Genomic DNA, 18,064 nt, shown 5'->3' with positions numbered 1-18,064 from the left:
AATCTGATAGTAAAGCATGACCAAGCAGGGTTCACCCCCATGGGTGTAAAATTAGTGTAACATGAAAACTAGTCAATGTAATTCACTAAATTAATACACTAAAAAAGAAAAATCGAGACTAAAAATGAAAAATATAATTAAGTTAAATCATATGATTTTCTTAATAGATGCAAAAAAAGCACTTGAAAAACATTCAATACTATTCCTAAATAAAAACTCCAAGCAAACAAGGACAAGGAAAATTCCTCAGGCTCATATGGAGTACCTACAGAAATTCTGGTCTGGCTTGGTGGCTCATGCCTGTAACCTCAGCTACTTGGGAGGCAGAGATCAAAGTTCAAGGCCAGCCCAGGAAAACAGAAAGACCTCATCTTGATAAAAGCTGGGTGTGGTGGGAAGTATGATGCTGGATGACAAAAAGGGCTACAGGCATGACTCAAATGGTCAGCACTTGCTTAGCCAAGGGCAAGCCTGAGTTCAAACCCCAGTACCACCAAAAAACCCAAAACAACAACTTCTATGTCTAAAAGAATACTTAACGATGGAAGACTGAATACTTTTCCCCTAAGAATCAGGAGGAAGAAAAGGATTTCTACTCTTGCTGCTTCTACTCAACTTGGTACTGCAGGTTCTAGTCAGTACAATAAGTCAAGAGAAAGAAGAGGCATCTAGATTGCATAGAAAGAAGTAAACTTCCTTTATTATCAGTAACTTGACTGTGTAGAAAATGAGAATTTACAAAAAAGTTACCAGAAACGCAACTTTACCAAGCTGAAAGATAACATCAACTGTACAAAATTCATTTGTCTATATACTAGCAATAAACAATTTACAATTAAAAAATTTGCCATCTACAAGCATAAAAAATGAAATATTAGGGGATTAGTCTATCAGATTTTCCAGACAAATTAATCTATAAACTCAACAAATCCTAATCAAAATCCCAGATTTTTTTTTTGTAGCATCTATTAAAAAAGAAGCTACATGGGTAGTATGATTTTAATTCTAAATGTAAAATCAGGCACTGAAAAAGTCTTAAAGAAATGGACTAAAATTGTTAGTGATAGGTCTGAGGGATACTGGTCAGTGGTAGAGTACCAGCCTAGCAAAAACGAAGCTCTAGGTTTGATCCCCAGCAACACCCCGCCACACTCCAAAAAAAAAGAAATGTTACTGAGTATTATGTTTTAACCATAGTTTTAGAGAATGTTTATTTCTATCTCTTTTCAACTTCTGCAATAATTATTTAAGGTGGCTACCAAATAGCCAAGTATATGGTTATTCAGCTGAAAGTATAAAACTACCTCAGTTAAATGCCTCCATATGCAAATCATACAACAGAGAAACTCCTAAGCATATTTAGGAAAGCTTAATATATAGTATTAATATATTATATAGTGTACTAAATAAGATATTACTACAGAGCTCGTATTTTGAGAAATGACAAGTTGGAGCTTCAGAAATGAGAAGATAAACTTACCGATAACCTCAGAACACCAAAATTGGCAAAGTCATAGATGAGTATCTGGTAGAATAGCTCCTCACTGAAAACAGAAATGAAGTGATTTTAGGGAAAAGCTGAATACATGCATGAGAGCTAAGCAGAAAGGATAAAAATGGGAGAACTCCTGAAACATAGATGGGACAAAGATATGGTTCAGTTTGCTGTGGACCCCGGTTAACAGTTTAACATGATCGTAGACCTACAAAGAACCAGGATTCCCAACATCTATTTCCATTAAGGCCGTGAGTGGTCAGCCCCAAGGACAGGTACCAACACCAAGACTATGTGTGGCTTGTCTCCACCCCTCTGGCGCTATAAAAGGTTTTTGGCACCCTATAATGAAATTTAAGAAGTGTTTTGTTTGCTTATTTTCCCCACACTTAACAAAGAATCCTATAAATTACTTTTTGACAACTTAGTATTAAAAATTATATGGGAAGACTGGTGGTGTAGCTAAGTGGTAGAGAGCTTGCCTAGCGTATTTGAGGCCCTGAGGTTGCCTAGCAAGCGCAAGGCCCTGAGTTCAATACTCAGTTTTATATATATATATATTATCTATTCTCATTGGAAATCCTTCTCAGTTATTAATCAGGTTGAAGTTATCATTTCCAAAGTATTTGGAACCAGAAGTGTTTTGGACTTTGGAATATTTGCACATACATAAGGAGGTATCTTGGGGATTAGACTCCATTCTAAGCATGAAATTAATTATGTTTCATTTATACCACAAACATACAGCTGAAAGGTAATTTTAGACAAAGATTTTTAATAACTTTTACAGGAAACAAAGTTTCATGGTGTGGAGTTTTCCACATGTGGTACTACACTGGCATTCAAAAAGCTTCAGACTTTGGAGCATTTTGGATGTCAGATTAGGGATTGCTCAACCTGCAAGTTTGGGACTGGCCTGGATTTGTATCTGTGAGATGAAAGAACCTAAACACAACTATGATTTGGAGCTTTGAAAATAATACACTTAGATATGTTGGAAAAGAAAAATCAAGGAAAGCAGAAATTTCAACAAATTAGTAAGTGACAGCTCACCATACAAACCCAAGGACAATGGAAGTTGGTTAGAGCTGTACCAAAAGGAAGAAGGAGTTCTGACTACTCAAGGAGATACAAGCTTCTGGACTAGGGCAATTTCTAGGTTACAGATGGCAAATAGGTTTTTATCTTGTGTGCCAAGTCCACGCAATGGCATAGTAGCTTCTTGACAAGGTCAAGAAGCACTGTGAAGTCACACAGTAGGGCTCAGAGGGAGAGTCAGGAGATTAATCATGTCCAGTAGATGCAAGGTGGCATCATCTTCCCGTCTATATTACCTAGTTGAGAACATACTTAATACTGGTTCTAATCTTAACAGACACAAACAGGCTCATCTGTCAAGGTCCCAGGAAACAGAAATGTTGCAGGCTATGCACAAGGCAGTGGCACTGCTGGGGTCACCTTTTCGGTGCTGATTAATACCCTGTCTCGTTTGGTGGTTAGAGTAAGTCTTTGTACATTTTCAGAGCATCAGGTCTTCTTTCCCTTGCCTCCTCCACAGTATTCTGTTGCACACAGCAGATACTATAATTCCCTAACAGTACCAAGCCCTCAAAACTTTAGAGTGCTAAGTGTCTACATCAAGGACTAGGCTTCTCAGATTATTTCTTACACTCACAAAAATAATGTGAGTTAAGTAATACTATTCAAATTTACAAATGAGAAACGTGAGACATAGTTTAGGAAAGTAACCTAAATGGGAAACAGTTAAACCTGGGTTTGAAACCACATCTGCCTGACTCTCAAGCCTGAGTCCTTTTCAGCTACCTCATCTGCTCTCCCAGCTTTTGTGCCTGTGCCCCATGGCCCATTTTCTCCCAGTGGCCTGCTGCTTTCATACAGTGATGTACCTAAGTTTGGTGGTGTTGAGAAGATACAGCTTGGTCTGATGCTGTGCCAAGGCCCACTGAGGATTTGCACAACCCACGAAGGAGTGGTTACGAAGCATCTCCCGGAGAGCTGGAAAACAAAAAAACAGATAAGTAATGAAATCCTAGCAAATACTGCTTCATGTCCCAAGTCACCAAGCATGAGAACTAAAGACACCAAGCATGAGAACTAAATACACCAAGCAAAGTTGTATGAACAAACAGATGATCGCCCATTGAAAACAAGCCATATGTAGAATAAAATGTAACTCATTTCTTAAAATGCAGTGAGAAATTGCTAAAAAATTAAGAACTTTTCAAGGATCAAAAGACAAAGTTAGGGACCCAGAGAAGTGATGAGAGCTTAGAAGTTAGCTTTATCCAAAGACACAAGAGGAGCCTCAGGAATCACAGACTTCAGCTTTTACAGGCTCTGACAGAGTGTAAAAGAAAACGAAGTCTGGGAGTGGTTTATGTGGGCCCCTGACCCACACCTGGGGCTTAAATCTGCACCCTATGTTGAAGGAAGCAGTGCTACTGTGTCCCATATCCACTCTACTCCCTGCTGGTTGTCAAATCTGCCACCCAAGACTTGATGTTGGAAGAAAAGTAACATCCAGAGTATGTAACCATAAATTGGTCTTCACATGCTTTTTACACTCAGAATTTATGATAAACAAATTGCCTGAAAAGCTTAAGTGAAGATTTTAGTTTAAACTGATGCCAGAATGGATTTTTCTTTCAAGTCCCTGGTAGAATCAAATGAAATTCTCTCTAGAAACATTTGGTTCAATGTAGGCTTCAAATAATTCCCCACAGATAAAAGTACCAGGAACTAACAGTTAAAAGAATTACAAAACATGCTGGGCACTGGTAACTCACGCCTGTAGTTCCAGCTAGTTGGGAGAAAGAGATCAGGAGTACCACGGTTCAAGGCCAGCCTAGGCAAATAGTTTAATACTCAACACAAAACAGGGCTGGCAGAGTGGCTCAAGTGATAGAACACCTGCCTAGCAAATATGAGGCCCTGAGTTGCAACTTCAGTACCACCAAAAAAAAAAAAAAATTACAAAAAGAAAAAAAAATTTACACAAAGAAACAAGGCACCATGACTGAGAATCCACAGACAGTCACAGGATGAGATCTACAAAGGTTTCACAGATTGGAAACATCAGCAAAGAATACAAATAGGTGTGTTCAGTATGCCTGAGGTACTAAAACTATAATTAACAGCAGGACACCATCAAAAACAGTAATGTAGATCTTCAAACAAGTCAAATAAAAATTCTGAAAGTAAAAAAAATAGCAAAATTAAAAATCAGCCAGGCCCGGTGGCTCACGGCTGTAATCCTAGCAACTCAGGAGGCAGAGATCAGGAGGAACATGGTTTGAAGCAAGCCTGGGGAAATAGTTCTCAAGATCCTATCTCAAAAATACCCAGCACAAAAAAGGGCTGGTGGAGTGGCTCAAGGTGTATATCTTGAGTTCAAGCCCCAGTACTGCCCGCCCCTGCCCAAATTGAAAAATCAAGATAGTTTTAATAGATTAGACAATGTTGTTGGGGTAATTAACAAGAAGGTAGATCAAAAGAAATTATCCAGAATGTAGCACAGTGAGGCAAAGAGAAAGAAAACATGAAAGATATATTCTACAGTGTGAAGGACAATAAATATGGAACCTAAATCCCAGAAGGGGTGGTGAGTGGGCTAATATTTGAAGACTCTGAAGACAAAATATCTGAGAATACCACAGAAATGCTGAAAAAATGTCAAACTTCAGTTCTAGGAAATGAAAAAAACCCTATCTAATACAGTTACTGCAAGGTAACTGTAGTAACCTTTACAAACGGTGGCGGGAGCAGGGGCAGAGAGAAGGACAGACAGAAAGAGATCTTAAAAGCACTCAGAAGAAAAGAGAGCTAGCCCTCTAAGTATTGAATATAAGACTGATGGCTGAATTTTTAACTTTAATAGCAGAAATCAGGAATTGAGAGAAAAATACCTTCAATGCACTAAGAAAAAACAATTGCCAATCTGGAACTTTATGGGGTTTTTTTTTATTTGTTTGTTTTTTTAGTACTAGGTTTTGAACTCAGGGCTTTGTGCTTATTAGGCAGGAAATCTACCACTTGAACCATTTCTCCAGCCCACCAATGTGGAACTTTAAAACTCAACCAAAAGTTTTCCAAATAAGGGTGAATTAGACAAAGCAAAACCCAGTTCCACTGCTACTGTCTGAATGTTTGTCCTCTCAAGTTTCATGTGTTGAAATCCTAATCCCCTGGGAGATGGTATTAGGAAGTGAGGTCTTGGGAGGTTTAGGTTCACTTTCCTGCCTGGGATTAGTGTCCTTATAAGAGACCCCAAAGAGCTAGCTACCTCTTCCACCACATGAGGACACAGCTAGAAGGTGCCACCTAAGAGAGCCAAGTCTTCACTAGACAATCTGCCAGCACCTGCATCTTGGACACATTAGTCTCCAGAACTGTGAGAAGTAAATTTCGATTGTCTAGTAAGTTACCCAGTCTATGGTAATTAATTTGTTATAGTAGTCTGAAAGGGCCAAGACAGTCACTCACTAAAGGATGTGCTTCATGGAGATGATAAAAAGCCTAAGGGAAAGAATTATGAGCAAATAAAATGTAGTAAATAAAATTAAGCTGACAACAGCAATGTGCTATAGGGTAATTAGACATTCAAATGAAAATTATGACTCTTAACAACATACTTAAAAACTCAACACTATGTGGGCTAGAGACTTAAGAACGAGCCTTTTAGGAGACAATATAAGAGCATATAAGACTGGTGGGGGAATGTATGTTTTAAATTATTACAGAGTTAGGAAGAACTTCCTAAGATAAAAGAAGCTAGCTGGTATGGTGGTATGTACCTTTAGTTCCAAGTACTTGGGAGGCTGAGGCAGCCTGGGAAAAATAGTGAGACCCCATCTCACAAAAACATAACAAAAAGCCAATCAAAGAAGAACTGATAAAATCTGCCTACACTAAATTAAGGAATTTTTATTCATGAGAATAAATGTTCATTAAAAAAAAGTTACCAGATAAGCACTAAACTGGAGTAAGATATTTTCATGTAACTGATTATAATCTAGAATATACAAAGAACTTCTAAAAATTAGCTTAAAAAGTTTAAAATTTAAAAGATTAGCTAGAAAAAACAGAAACATGAACTTGAATAGACACTTAATAGAAGAAATACAATTACTAAAATTTATTATTAACCAAGGAAATGAAAGCAAAACCACTATTAGGTATTGTTTCACAATCACCAAACTAGTAGAAGACCTAAAAAATATAAAATGTTGGACAGAAAGAGTAAGTACTTGGACAGTAGCGCAAGTACTACTTCTGTACACTGTTGGTAAGAGTGTAAGTGAATACGACCCCTTTGGAAAACAATGTGTCATTCTATGACCTAGCAGTCACTCTCTTAAGTAAATACTCCACAGCTTTGCAACTAGTGTACCAAGCCACTGATCAACTTCAAGCAGGATAGCAGGATGAGATGTGAGGTGCCAGGACTGACACCATGTGAGAGTCCTCCAAATGTCCTTCAACAGAATGAGTGAGCGGCATATTTATGAAGTAGAATCCATTACACAGAAAAGGTAAAACAGAGTTGTATGTAGCGAGATGGATGAATCTTAGGAACACAATACGAATGTGTATATTCACATATAATACAGCATTCCATTTATATAAAATTTAAAGCTCACAAAAGTAAATGGTTTTTTAGCAATACAAATATACTTGGTAAAACTATAACAATGAAGTAAACAATAATCACACAATTCAAGGTAGTAGTTACTTCCAGTTACCTCTAGTAAGACAGGGAAGCAATATATTAAGAAGTGCTTCAAAGGTGATAGCAATGCCCCATTTCTTAAGTAGATGGTATTCTCATAGGCAATCATTTTATTTTCTGAAGATGCCACATGAGTTTATAACTATGATTCTGGATTTACCAGTATACCTATATGTCTGTATTTATTATTATTACTGTTATTATTATTATTACTATTTTGACAGTGCTTAGAATTGAACCCAGGGGTTCACACATGGTAGGCAAATGCTGTACCACTTAGGTACATTTCCTAGGCCCCCCAAATTAGTTTTAATAAAAGAAGTAAACACACCACTACCAAAAAGGAGGAGGAGGTGGATGAGGAATTGGAGAAAACAGGAAGAGGGTCTGGGAAGAGCAACAAGCCTGTATATCATGTTTTTACTGCACTTTCTTCTTAAGCTTGGATGTCACAGGTGAATTAACATTGTTATGTAAGTTTTGCGATTAGCCCCCACCCTCTAACCCCCTTAAAAAGAGGCTTATTTTATTCATTTTTAGAATTAAGTGTTCCCCTCTGTTCCCACTGGAGACTGTATAGGATGTTCTGTGTAGGCAGAAAATGATTATTTTAAAAGCTGGAGAACATCAAATAATCTTGAATAATGAGGCACTGGAGCAAAGAGAAAGCAGTGTAATACACTAAAGCAGGGCCAGAGAATTTTCCATGCTGAGTGTTCATGGATTGCCCTGATGCATCTCAGCTACTGAAGTGCAACCCAACCAGTAGCAGGGCAGGGACAGGGGCTAAGCTTCTTCACAGGGCCTCTGCACAGCCTCTTCTCAGGACTTAAAGGGCCTGAACTTCATTCCCATTCCCTATAAGTCCGCCCAGGCATCTGTATGCATTTTCTGACTGTTCTGCAAAGAGCAAATCAGGACGATTCTTTCTATGCTTCAAAGCCAAACCACATACTTCATAACCAAGGCCTTGTATGTTGGCATGTTGTTCTTAGAAGTAGCAAGTAAAGCCAAACCTAAGAACGGGTCCCACTTGCAGGACAGACCCCCCCACCCCAATGCCAGTGCCTCTGCTGTTACCTGAGTTTATCAAGAAACCCTCCCAACCCTTTCAGAGGATCTCAGCAAAGGTTCCTGCTTGTAGTTTGTTTCATTCGATCTAATGCTTCAGCCACTTGCTTATGAAAGAATCTCTATACAACACCGTGGTATCTTGAAAGCCAGGGGTTCATCTCACCTTCCCCAAGAGTGGCACAATGTATTTTGTATAGGGAAGATACTTACTAGACAAATGATTGCTGACTGATTTCATGTACCAAAGCAGTCTCCTGTGACAAACCATGTTAAGATGTGTATTTGGATGCAAGACTGTTTGCCAAAGACCAAGAAAATAAAACTAAACTGTGGCTATCTGGAGGCAAAAAATGCTAAGCGTATTTTCACATTCAAATGATCACCAATAGCTTACAATGTTCCTTATCCCTGTTTAATTAGGACAAAATTGTGGGATTAGCAGTAAATTCATTAACAGTTCCCAATTCCATAGATGTCTGAGCAAATACTGGGCCTTCCAAAATTAACCTCATTTGTTAACTCAAAGTGTGCCTAGCAGGAATGGGCATATCACTCAGGCTCGAGAGTTGTTACATTACTGAGTGTTCAACTTTAACATCCTTCAGAATAAAGCTTCAGGGCTTCAGCTATCAGGCTGCCCCTCATTCATTTACTCACCCTTTAGCAAACAGTCTCCATACCCACATGCCAGGCACTGTGCTGGGTACCAAGGATGAGGCAGTGAACTCAACAGACATAGCCCTGCACAAATGGCACACTGAGGAGCACCACACAGAAAAGCACAACCAAGAATGCTATTATGAGAAAAGTAGCTGCCACTTCTTTCTTGGGTCAGAGAAATAACTTCATCAGGGAGCAGCCAAGCTGTGGACTATTAAGGTTGGTAACCTTCCTCACCAAATCTGAGCCTCAGAGAAATCCCAGTACAGCATTTGACTCAAAGATGAGCAACTTCTTCCAGCTTGTGTGAACATCATCCCAGCACTGGGCACAAGACAGAGATCCTTCCCCAGTAACAGCACCTTGACGCTTACAAAGCATTCACACAGTACCTTAAATGCTCAGATAGCCCAGCAAAAACTTTGACAGTAGCACATTTTACAGAGTAGTACAGTCATACCCCAAAAGGTAAGTAAATTTCTGGTGACTGAATGAACAGTGTAGCTGGTGAAAACTTTAGCAGTTCTTCTAGGGCCAACATGAGTACTCACTGCACTCCCTACAACACAGCTACTCCCTCAAGACCCTAAGTGCCACGGACTTCTCCTGTCTAAAATCACAGCCTCAGCCTAAGGGATCAGAATCACATATGTGTTCACCAGACCTACCGGTCTGGCTTTGCATTTAAATCCTGGGTGAGGCTTAATGAATGCAAGCCACTGCAATAACACCACTGTGTGCGTGGCCTGCACTGGACCTGGTTTTAATTTTTCTTTTTCTTTTTGTTTTGAGGTAGAACTCCAGAGCTCAAGCCATCCTCTTGCTCTTCCTCCCAAGAAGCTGAAAGTGTCTGCTATAGCACTCAGCTCTGGGCCTGTTCTAGATTATTGGTATGTTCCAACTAGTTTGTCCTTTCCATCTTTGATGTCCTCATCTTTAAAACAGATGACAGCATGTGCTCTATTTGAAAATTAAGTGAGACAGTGAGCATGAATATACAATCTTGAATCATTTAGACTCATTGTCATGGCCTCAGCAATACTCCAAACCTGACTGTTCTTGATTCAGGCTGGTTTTACATTGCACTGAAAACAGCTGGATATTATTTTAAAATTACTGAAACTATCTTTAATAGCCTCCTTAGTAAATTCCAAGTCTGGAGGAGTCTGTCAATTAAAACTACTGTGAGGAAAACTGCTAAGTAAATCAAGTGGTAGCCCACCATTCTTAAATGACTTAAAATTTCTTGCAGAACTCCCAGCTTGAAAGCTAGTAATGGAGGGAAAAAGCATCTGGAGAAACTCTTCATGGAAATAATCAGAAGCCAATTGGCAACCACTTACACAAATGGCAAAAGCTCAGTTATTGGAAGTTTTTACCCTGCCTGAGTGTGAAGACACCCTATATACTTTTTGCCACAGGTAAACACAGGCCCAGAGAGCTAAGAGACTGAATGATGAAAGGTAAACTGAGGCCTTCCTGTAGAGGCTCAGACAAGTATGACTGAGACAGAAAAAATTTAAGAGGCCACTGAGTCAGAGCAGCTGCTGGGTTAAGGATTAGTGGGAAAGGTACTATTATATTCCTGAGCTACTCGTTTCTTAAAAAAAATTAGTTCAGATGGTCATTTGTTAAGATACATTTTATAATATTATTTAAATTTATTTTAGTCAAGAAACATACAATAGATGAAAAATGGAAAACTAAGTTATGTACTTAAGTACAGACCTACTACCTACCTGTAAAATGAAGTCTACATTTGGTGCATTAGTGACTTATAAGGTGGGGCCAGGATGGCTGTCAGGGTCAATCACCGTCACACACCTAATCCCTGGGTCTGCTTCCCATTTAATTCCTGAACTAGCTTTAAAGTGATAGGGGCTATGATGGGATTCTACAGTCAGATATTCTCGAAAACTATTTCTGAGGATGGTAAAGATTTATTGTTTTGTCTTCGGGATATAAAAATATCCACTGACTCCCTAACAAGTGTCTTATTTATAGTTAACCTCTAATCCTCTAGGGTATAATTAATCTCCAATTATAGATGAGGAAAAACTGAGGCACAGAAAGGTTAAGTCACACAATGGAAGTGGCAGAGCCAGGATCTGAACCCAGGCTACCTTCAAAATCTGTGGACTTTCAGCAACAGCACATTCCATTCAGTCCACAGGGTAAGAATTTTGCTGAAGCCAGGTGCCAGTGGCTGACACTTGTAATCCTAGCTACTTGGGAGGCTAAAATCAGGAGGATCATGGTTTGAGGCCAGCCCGGGCAAATAATTTGCAAGATCCTATCTCCAAAATAACTACAGCAAAATGGACTGGAGGTATGGCTCAAGCAGTAGAGCACCTGCTTTGCAAGTGTGAAGTCCTGAGTTCAAACCCCAGTCCCACCAAAAAAATTAAATAAAAAGAATTTTGCTGCATCATTATGATGCTTTTAGCTAAAATGGAAGCAAAGTAGAAATTATTGGAATGACTACTTTATCTGACTCCTGTGATTTAATGAGAATATTAATGAATTCTAATTAAAACAAACAGATCATTCACTCTTAACTTTTCTGCTTCAAAACTGTCAGCTGATGCTTCTATGGGTTAGTAAAGAAAGACAGGTCTGTTCAGCACATTACAGTGACCATTCTGACAATAAGAATGCTTTTGCATTTTCAAAAACTTACTGTTAGCAGTCCAGACCCTCTGAGTCCCAGGCAGATCTCAGCACTTACGTACTCTCATGTCCTCGCTCATTAATTTCTTCCTGGAGACGCAAAACACTTGTGAGGTTAATGATTCTTCTCCGGGGAGTACAAGCTGCTGTCATTTCCTTCTGGGAATCACCTTCCATAATTTCCACATCAGAGTCTTCCCGATTTCTCTTTCTGCAGTGAAGAAAAAGAATGAACAGATCATTACCCCTCCTTTTTATTTTTACTCAGCCAAATTTTGTATGCTGCATTTCAGAGAAGGAGCATCTTCTCCATACTGGTGGCCACTTCTAACCAGCTGCAAGGGATCTCTGTGCTGTGGCAGGTCATCAAGCTGTCTGTTCTCCTTATCTGACAGATAAGTCTGTCACTGCTTATCTGACAGACTTCAGATACCAGCAGTCAGCCCTGCAGCTGCAAATAATCAGGATTTAGAGTCTAGCTCAGCCTATTGAGCTACAGGGCCTTGAGCAAGTGAACTAACCTGTCAGGCTTCATGCATTCATTATTCCCCCATCTATTCATCAGACATTTATACAAACCAACTACATACAGTAATGAATACATCAGAGAAGGTGCCTGCCCTCAGGATGTTACTTTCTAGTGGGAGAGTCAAACGGCAACAGAAAAAAGTTTTTAATACTGATAAACACTAGGAAAAAAATAAAACACAGTCACATAATAAAATGATGAGATGAGAAGAGAGGGAACTAGTCTAAATGGACAAAGGCCAGAAAGTGACATTTGAGCTGAGTCCTAAGTGACAAGAAGCCAGAGCCTTCTAGGCTGAAGGAATGTAAGGGCAATCAAAAGGTAAGAATTAGCTCAGTTAGCTCAGATCAGCCACAAGAGCCATATGGCTAAAGCACCAAGAGCAAGAAGGGAACTGGAAGACTGTAGAGAAGGCTGAGTGAGGAATTTAGGTTTTTATCCCACGCACAGTGGGAAAGTCATGGAAAGGGTTTTAGCAGAAGCATGATACAAGCTGATTTCTGCTTAAAAAAATTGTTTTCCACTGCTATGTGGCAAATATTTCTTAATTCCCCAATTGGAAAACAAATGAACTACTTCCCTATTAGGGTAGCATTAAATGAGATATGCACATAAGGCATCTAGTATACCATAGATGCTCTACAAATAATTCCTTTATCATTCTCTGGAAAAAAATCCTTGGAAGTTGTCTTGTTAGAATGACTCAGAAATAAGCAAATTGGAGCTAAGTATCTCACCCTAGTTCAAATGGCCATTTCAGTGCCAGGTTCTTGGTAGCTGGCCACCAAATCAACACACAGGTTTGGGCAAGTGACTTTAGCTTGAGTTCTAGGTTTAGCACTTGTGCTTATTAAATAAGGAATGTTCATCTCACTGATTTCAGTGAGACACAGTCTGGAAGAACCTGAAGAGTATGTCTTTATTACAATCATTCCTGCCCCTTTTCTCTAGCTCTCTTTTACCACATGCATCATGGAGTTTTATGAACCAGATTCAGAAAGCTTTGGGAAGAATGGAAGACCTAGCTATTTTAGGCATCTTTCTCTAGTCACCTCTGGTATGGAGGCTTTATCAAAACGATTTATTAAAAACAATCTTTAAGACATTAATTAAAAAACATCTTTCTGATATGTTTTTAATTAATACTTGGAACCATGGACATTTAAGATCTTTCAGAGGAAACTGTGGTGGTGACTTTCAAGTCATGGTCAAAGGCAGACAGTGGATGAGGCCATAACACTGCTCCAGTGGAGGGCAGAGGGTAAGTCAGGCGAAAGAAGGTGCAAGAGGTTCATGAAAAGGCAAAGTTAGTAGGCACTTTTATTGAAGAACCCAGGGGGAAAACTGCTCTTTCCCAGCAGGCCATACCTGGGATTGCCTGGGCTGGAAGAAGGTACTCCCTTCTGTGCTGCTTCTGAATACCCCTCTACTACTTTCTCCTCCAAGCTCTGATTCCTGGCAGTCACCTCAGCAGAGGCTGGGAGCTCAAGCATCTCCTCATCTTGCTGTACGGCCTCATCACTAGGGCCATCTGCCTTATCCCCTGAGGCAGGGGCTTGGGGCTGACAAGGCAGGGCCTTGCTCATAGGCTGCAGAAAGGCATCGAGCTTCTGTTCCCGGGAATCGGTGCGGACCATCTGGTAAGCATAGATCTTGTCACCACTTCCAGAAGAAGAAGAGGTCACACCTGTGGTGCACTTAACCACCTCTCCAGAGGGGCCAGCAAGTCCTGGTAGCAAAGTCTGTTTCAAAAGAGAAGACAGTAAGAAGATTCAGAATGTGTTGTATAGAAATCCAGGTCCTAAAATGGAATAGTACTGGAGAAAGAAATTAGAATCAAGTATAAGTATCATTATAGAACTATAATTACAAAAGCAATTTAGACCAAAATAAGTATAAATTAAAGCTTATAAGATTCAATAATTAACCAAAAATTTTTAATCTTAAAGTTAGCTTAAAATAAAAATAGTATAAAGTTCACATATTTTTGTCTATTTTTTGCCATAATAAAAATCAAAATAAAATTTTTATTGAGGTAAAATATGTATAAAATAAATTTTACTGTTTTAACCACTTTTAAGTGAGAGATCCATGGCATTAAGTATATTTACATTATTATATAACCACTTCTACCAGCTAGAACTCTTTTGTTCTCCTAAACTAAAACTCTACACCTATTAAATAATAACTTCCCAGTCCCCTCTTCTCTCAGCCCATAGCAACCACCATTTTACTATCTGTTCCTAAATATACATGCTTCAAAGCTCTGCCCATTGGAAGACCTAAAAGCAATGCCCACCCAGAAGCAAGAACCCTAGAGCCCAGATTATAGTCACTGAATACAAACTCCTACTAAAATGAACTAGAGTTCCTGAGAGAAGTGGCCAAGCTAGGGCTTAGACTGGCAAAGTACAGAGAATGCCAACAATATCTTGCCTTGCCAAAACAGGGCAACTATAAAAGTCAGATGGAATTGTACCAAAAAGATGAAGGCATCAGCTGGGAGGGGCTTCCATTGGACTAAGATGGAATAATTTGAGCATCAAAAAGACAAATGGTGGGAAGTTGATTAAAATGGTCGCTTTGTTAATGGCTATGACAAAATACTATAAGAGAGAATGACAAAAAGTAGGGAAGGAGAAGGAGGGAGGTGGGGGGCATGAAAGAGAGAGAGAGAGAGAGGGAGAGAGAGAGAGCGCGCAAAACAAAACATGAAACACACTAAAATTTGCTAAGACACCAAGTCTTTCCTTTGAAAACTGGTAATTAGAGGGATAGAATTCAGCATTTAGCCTTACTTTTAAGTATGAAACATCATGATAACCAAATAGTTCTAATACATGAGAAAGTTCTTCTACAAGGAAGATTTATAATCAATTAATACAGAAAAATGATAAAATAAAATCAGAATCTTACAATCTAATGAAACAACTGACTGAGGATGTAGTCACCAATGAATGGTAAAACCATTAAGCAAAATGTTAAAGGGCAACTTTACAACCTTACCCCACTGATGTACCTACTATGTAGGTACATAGGCCACTATGTACCTACTGCTGGGATGTGCTAGGAAGCACAAGGTACCACCTATCCAGAGTCTGCCAAAGGGCTCTCTTCTACCCCCAGCATTAAGCTGCAAATTTTAAACTGTAGAAGGATGTGTCTGATAATCTGTCTGTCTGGGGCAAATATCACTCTCCTCCTTTTCCTAACCAGGAAACTTCACTGAGATCTGCTGTGGGGGCTGACATTTTATGTCTTCCTTAGAGAAGATGACTTAAACGGGGATACCTACATACATTCTCTTGATGTCTTGGAGTTCACCGCTCAAACACAGTAGCAGAGTGATAACGACCAAGGACTAGCAGGGGGTGGTTCTGATCTAACCACTCCTACTGCAACATTCTGCTCTAGGTAGAGATTTATCATTCATCTTCAAGTTTCACTGTGTGTTCTTTCTCACTACACCTGCTTCCCACAGGAAACCCTCAGCCCCATTCCATACACACACAGTAGTAATTTCATTGAGTGATTTCATGTGTCTCCTTACCACAAAAAAGAGGAAGATGGACAAACATGAAGGAAACCCACAAGGAGGCATCTTCAAATGAAGAGTTATTGTGAAGGATCTTAATATCAGACCCCAAACTCTTAAGTTGATACAAGAAAGAGTAGGAAATACTCTGGAGTTAGTAGGTATAGGTAAGAACTTTCTCAATGAAACCCCAGCAGCACAGCAACTAAGAGATAGCATAGATAAATGGGACCTCATAAAACTAAAAAGCTTCTGTTCATCAAAAGAAATGGTCTCTAAACTGAAGAGAACACCCACAGAGTGGGAGAAAATATTTGCCAACTATACATCAGACAAAGGACTGATAACCAGAATATACAGGGAACTTAAAAAACTAAATTCTCCCAAAACTAATGAACCAATAAAGAAATGGGCACGTGAACTAAACAGAACTTTCTCAAAAGAAGAAATTCAAATGGCCAGAAAACACATGAAAAAATGCTCACCATCTCTAGCAATAAAGGAAATGCAAATTAAAACCACACTAAGATTCCACCTCACCCCTGTTAGAATAGCCATCATCAGCAACACCACCAACAACAGGTGTTGGCGAGGATGCGGGGAAAAAGGAACCCTCTTACACTGTTGGTGGGAATGTAGACTAGTACAACCACTCTGGAAAAAAATTTGGAGGCTACTTAAAAAGCTGGACATCGATCTACCATTTGATCCAGCAATACCACTCTTGGGGATATACCCAAAAGACTGTTACTCCAGAGGCACCTGCACATCCATGTTTATTGCGGCACTATTCACAATAGCCAAGTTATGGAAACAGCCAAGATGCCCCAGCACTGACGAATGGATTAAGAAAATGTGGTATCTATACACAATGGAATTTTATGCAGCCATGAAGAAGAACGAAATGTTATCATTCGCTGGTAAATGGATGGAATTGGAGAACATCATTCTGAGTGAGGTTAGCCTGGCTCAAAAGACCAAAAATCGTATGTTCTCCCTCATATGTGGACATTAGATCAAGGGCAAACACAACAAGGGGATTGGACTTTGAGCACATGATAAAAGCGAGAGCACACAAGGGAGGGGTGAGGATAGGTAAGACACCTAAAAAACTAGCTAGCATTTGTTGCCCTTAATGCAGAGAAACTAAAGCAGATACCTTAAAGCAACTGAGGCCAATAGGAAAAGGGGACCAGGAACTAGAGAAAAGGTTAGATTAAAAAGAATTAACCTAGAAGGTAACACCCATGCACAGGAAATCAATGTGAGTCAATGCCCTGTATAGCTATCCTTATCTCAACCAGCAAAACCCCTTGTTCCTTCCTATTATTGCTTATACTCTCTCTACAACAAAATTAGAGATAAGGGCAAAATAGTTTCTGCTGGGTATTGAGGGGGGGAGCGGGAGGGGGTGGAGTGGGTGGTAAGGGAGGGGGTGGGGGCAGGGGGGAGAAATAAACCAAGCCTTGTATGCACATATGAATAATAAAAGAAAAATGAAAAAAAAAAAAAAAAAAAAAAAAGAAGAGTTATTGTGGCAAAAGAATAGTAGGGGTTGGTGTGGCTGTCATTTGAAAAATTGTGACTCTAGGCTGTGATTCAGGATTGTTTTGAAAATGAGACTATAAGAATGAACTCCACAATGATATCGATGAACTTAATCCTACTCAACTATAATGGTCAAAAATGTGTCAAATGATAAATGTGACAAATGGTAAATTCTGTATGATGTGTCTTCTACCACAATTTGAAACAAAATCAAATACCATCATCTTGAAGAGAGTAGGGAAGTTTCCAGCTTTGTTGGAAAGGGTCACTGCAAGTATGGAAAACTGGGATTCAGAAATTTTGAAATATTTTTTTCTTTCAAGAAATCAAAACAGTGAACAAGCTAGGTGCAGTGCCTCAGTGCAGTGGCTCACACCTGTAATACTAGCTACTTAGGAGGCAGAGATCTGGTTCAAGGCCAGCCTGGGCAAAAAGTTGAGACACCCCCATCTCAATCAATAAAAAAGCTGGGCACAGTGGCACATGCCTATCATCCCAACTATGTGGGAAGTATAAGTTGGAGGATTGTGGTCCAGGCTAGCCCGAGCATAAAAGGAGAAAGACTTTATTCAAAAAATAATGAAAGCAAAAAGGGCTGGGGGCATAGTTCAAATGGTAGTGTGCCTTGTCTATCTAGCAAGTACAGGGCCCTGAGTTCAAACTCCAGTACCATCCTAACCCCCACCCATGCAAAAAGAATGAACAAAAGTTGTAATAACAAAAACAAAAAGAGAATATAGGAATCAGAAGAAGTTAAACAGCATTAAGAAGCAACCAGCCAATCCAAAATTGCATTATTCTACA

General features: G+C 39.4%; 1 protein-coding gene across 2 annotated transcripts in view; it reads right to left on the bottom strand.

Moving 5' to 3' along the window:
* Mlh1 (mutL homolog 1) overlaps positions 1-18,064 on the bottom strand; it is a 47,172-nt gene that overhangs the window by 4,754 nt on the left and 24,354 nt on the right. For both annotated transcript variants that reach the window (XM_020168955.2, XM_074074160.1), the window contains exons 12-15: positions 13,546-13,919; positions 11,711-11,859; positions 3,403-3,511; positions 1,481-1,544 (exon numbers count right to left, since the gene is read on the bottom strand). In XM_020168955.2, the coding sequence (XP_020024544.1) occupies positions 1,481-1,544; positions 3,403-3,511; positions 11,711-11,859; positions 13,546-13,919 (696 nt within the window). The remainder of the gene's footprint in view (positions 1-1,480; positions 1,545-3,402; positions 3,512-11,710; positions 11,860-13,545; positions 13,920-18,064) is intronic.

The sequence above is a fragment of the Castor canadensis genome, chromosome 5 (assembly GCF_047511655.1).
Source record: "Castor canadensis chromosome 5, mCasCan1.hap1v2, whole genome shotgun sequence".
Taxonomy (NCBI): Eukaryota; Metazoa; Chordata; class Mammalia; order Rodentia; family Castoridae; genus Castor; species Castor canadensis.
The sequence above is the reverse complement of the archived record's forward strand: the minus strand, read 5'-3'. Positions and strand labels throughout refer to the sequence as shown.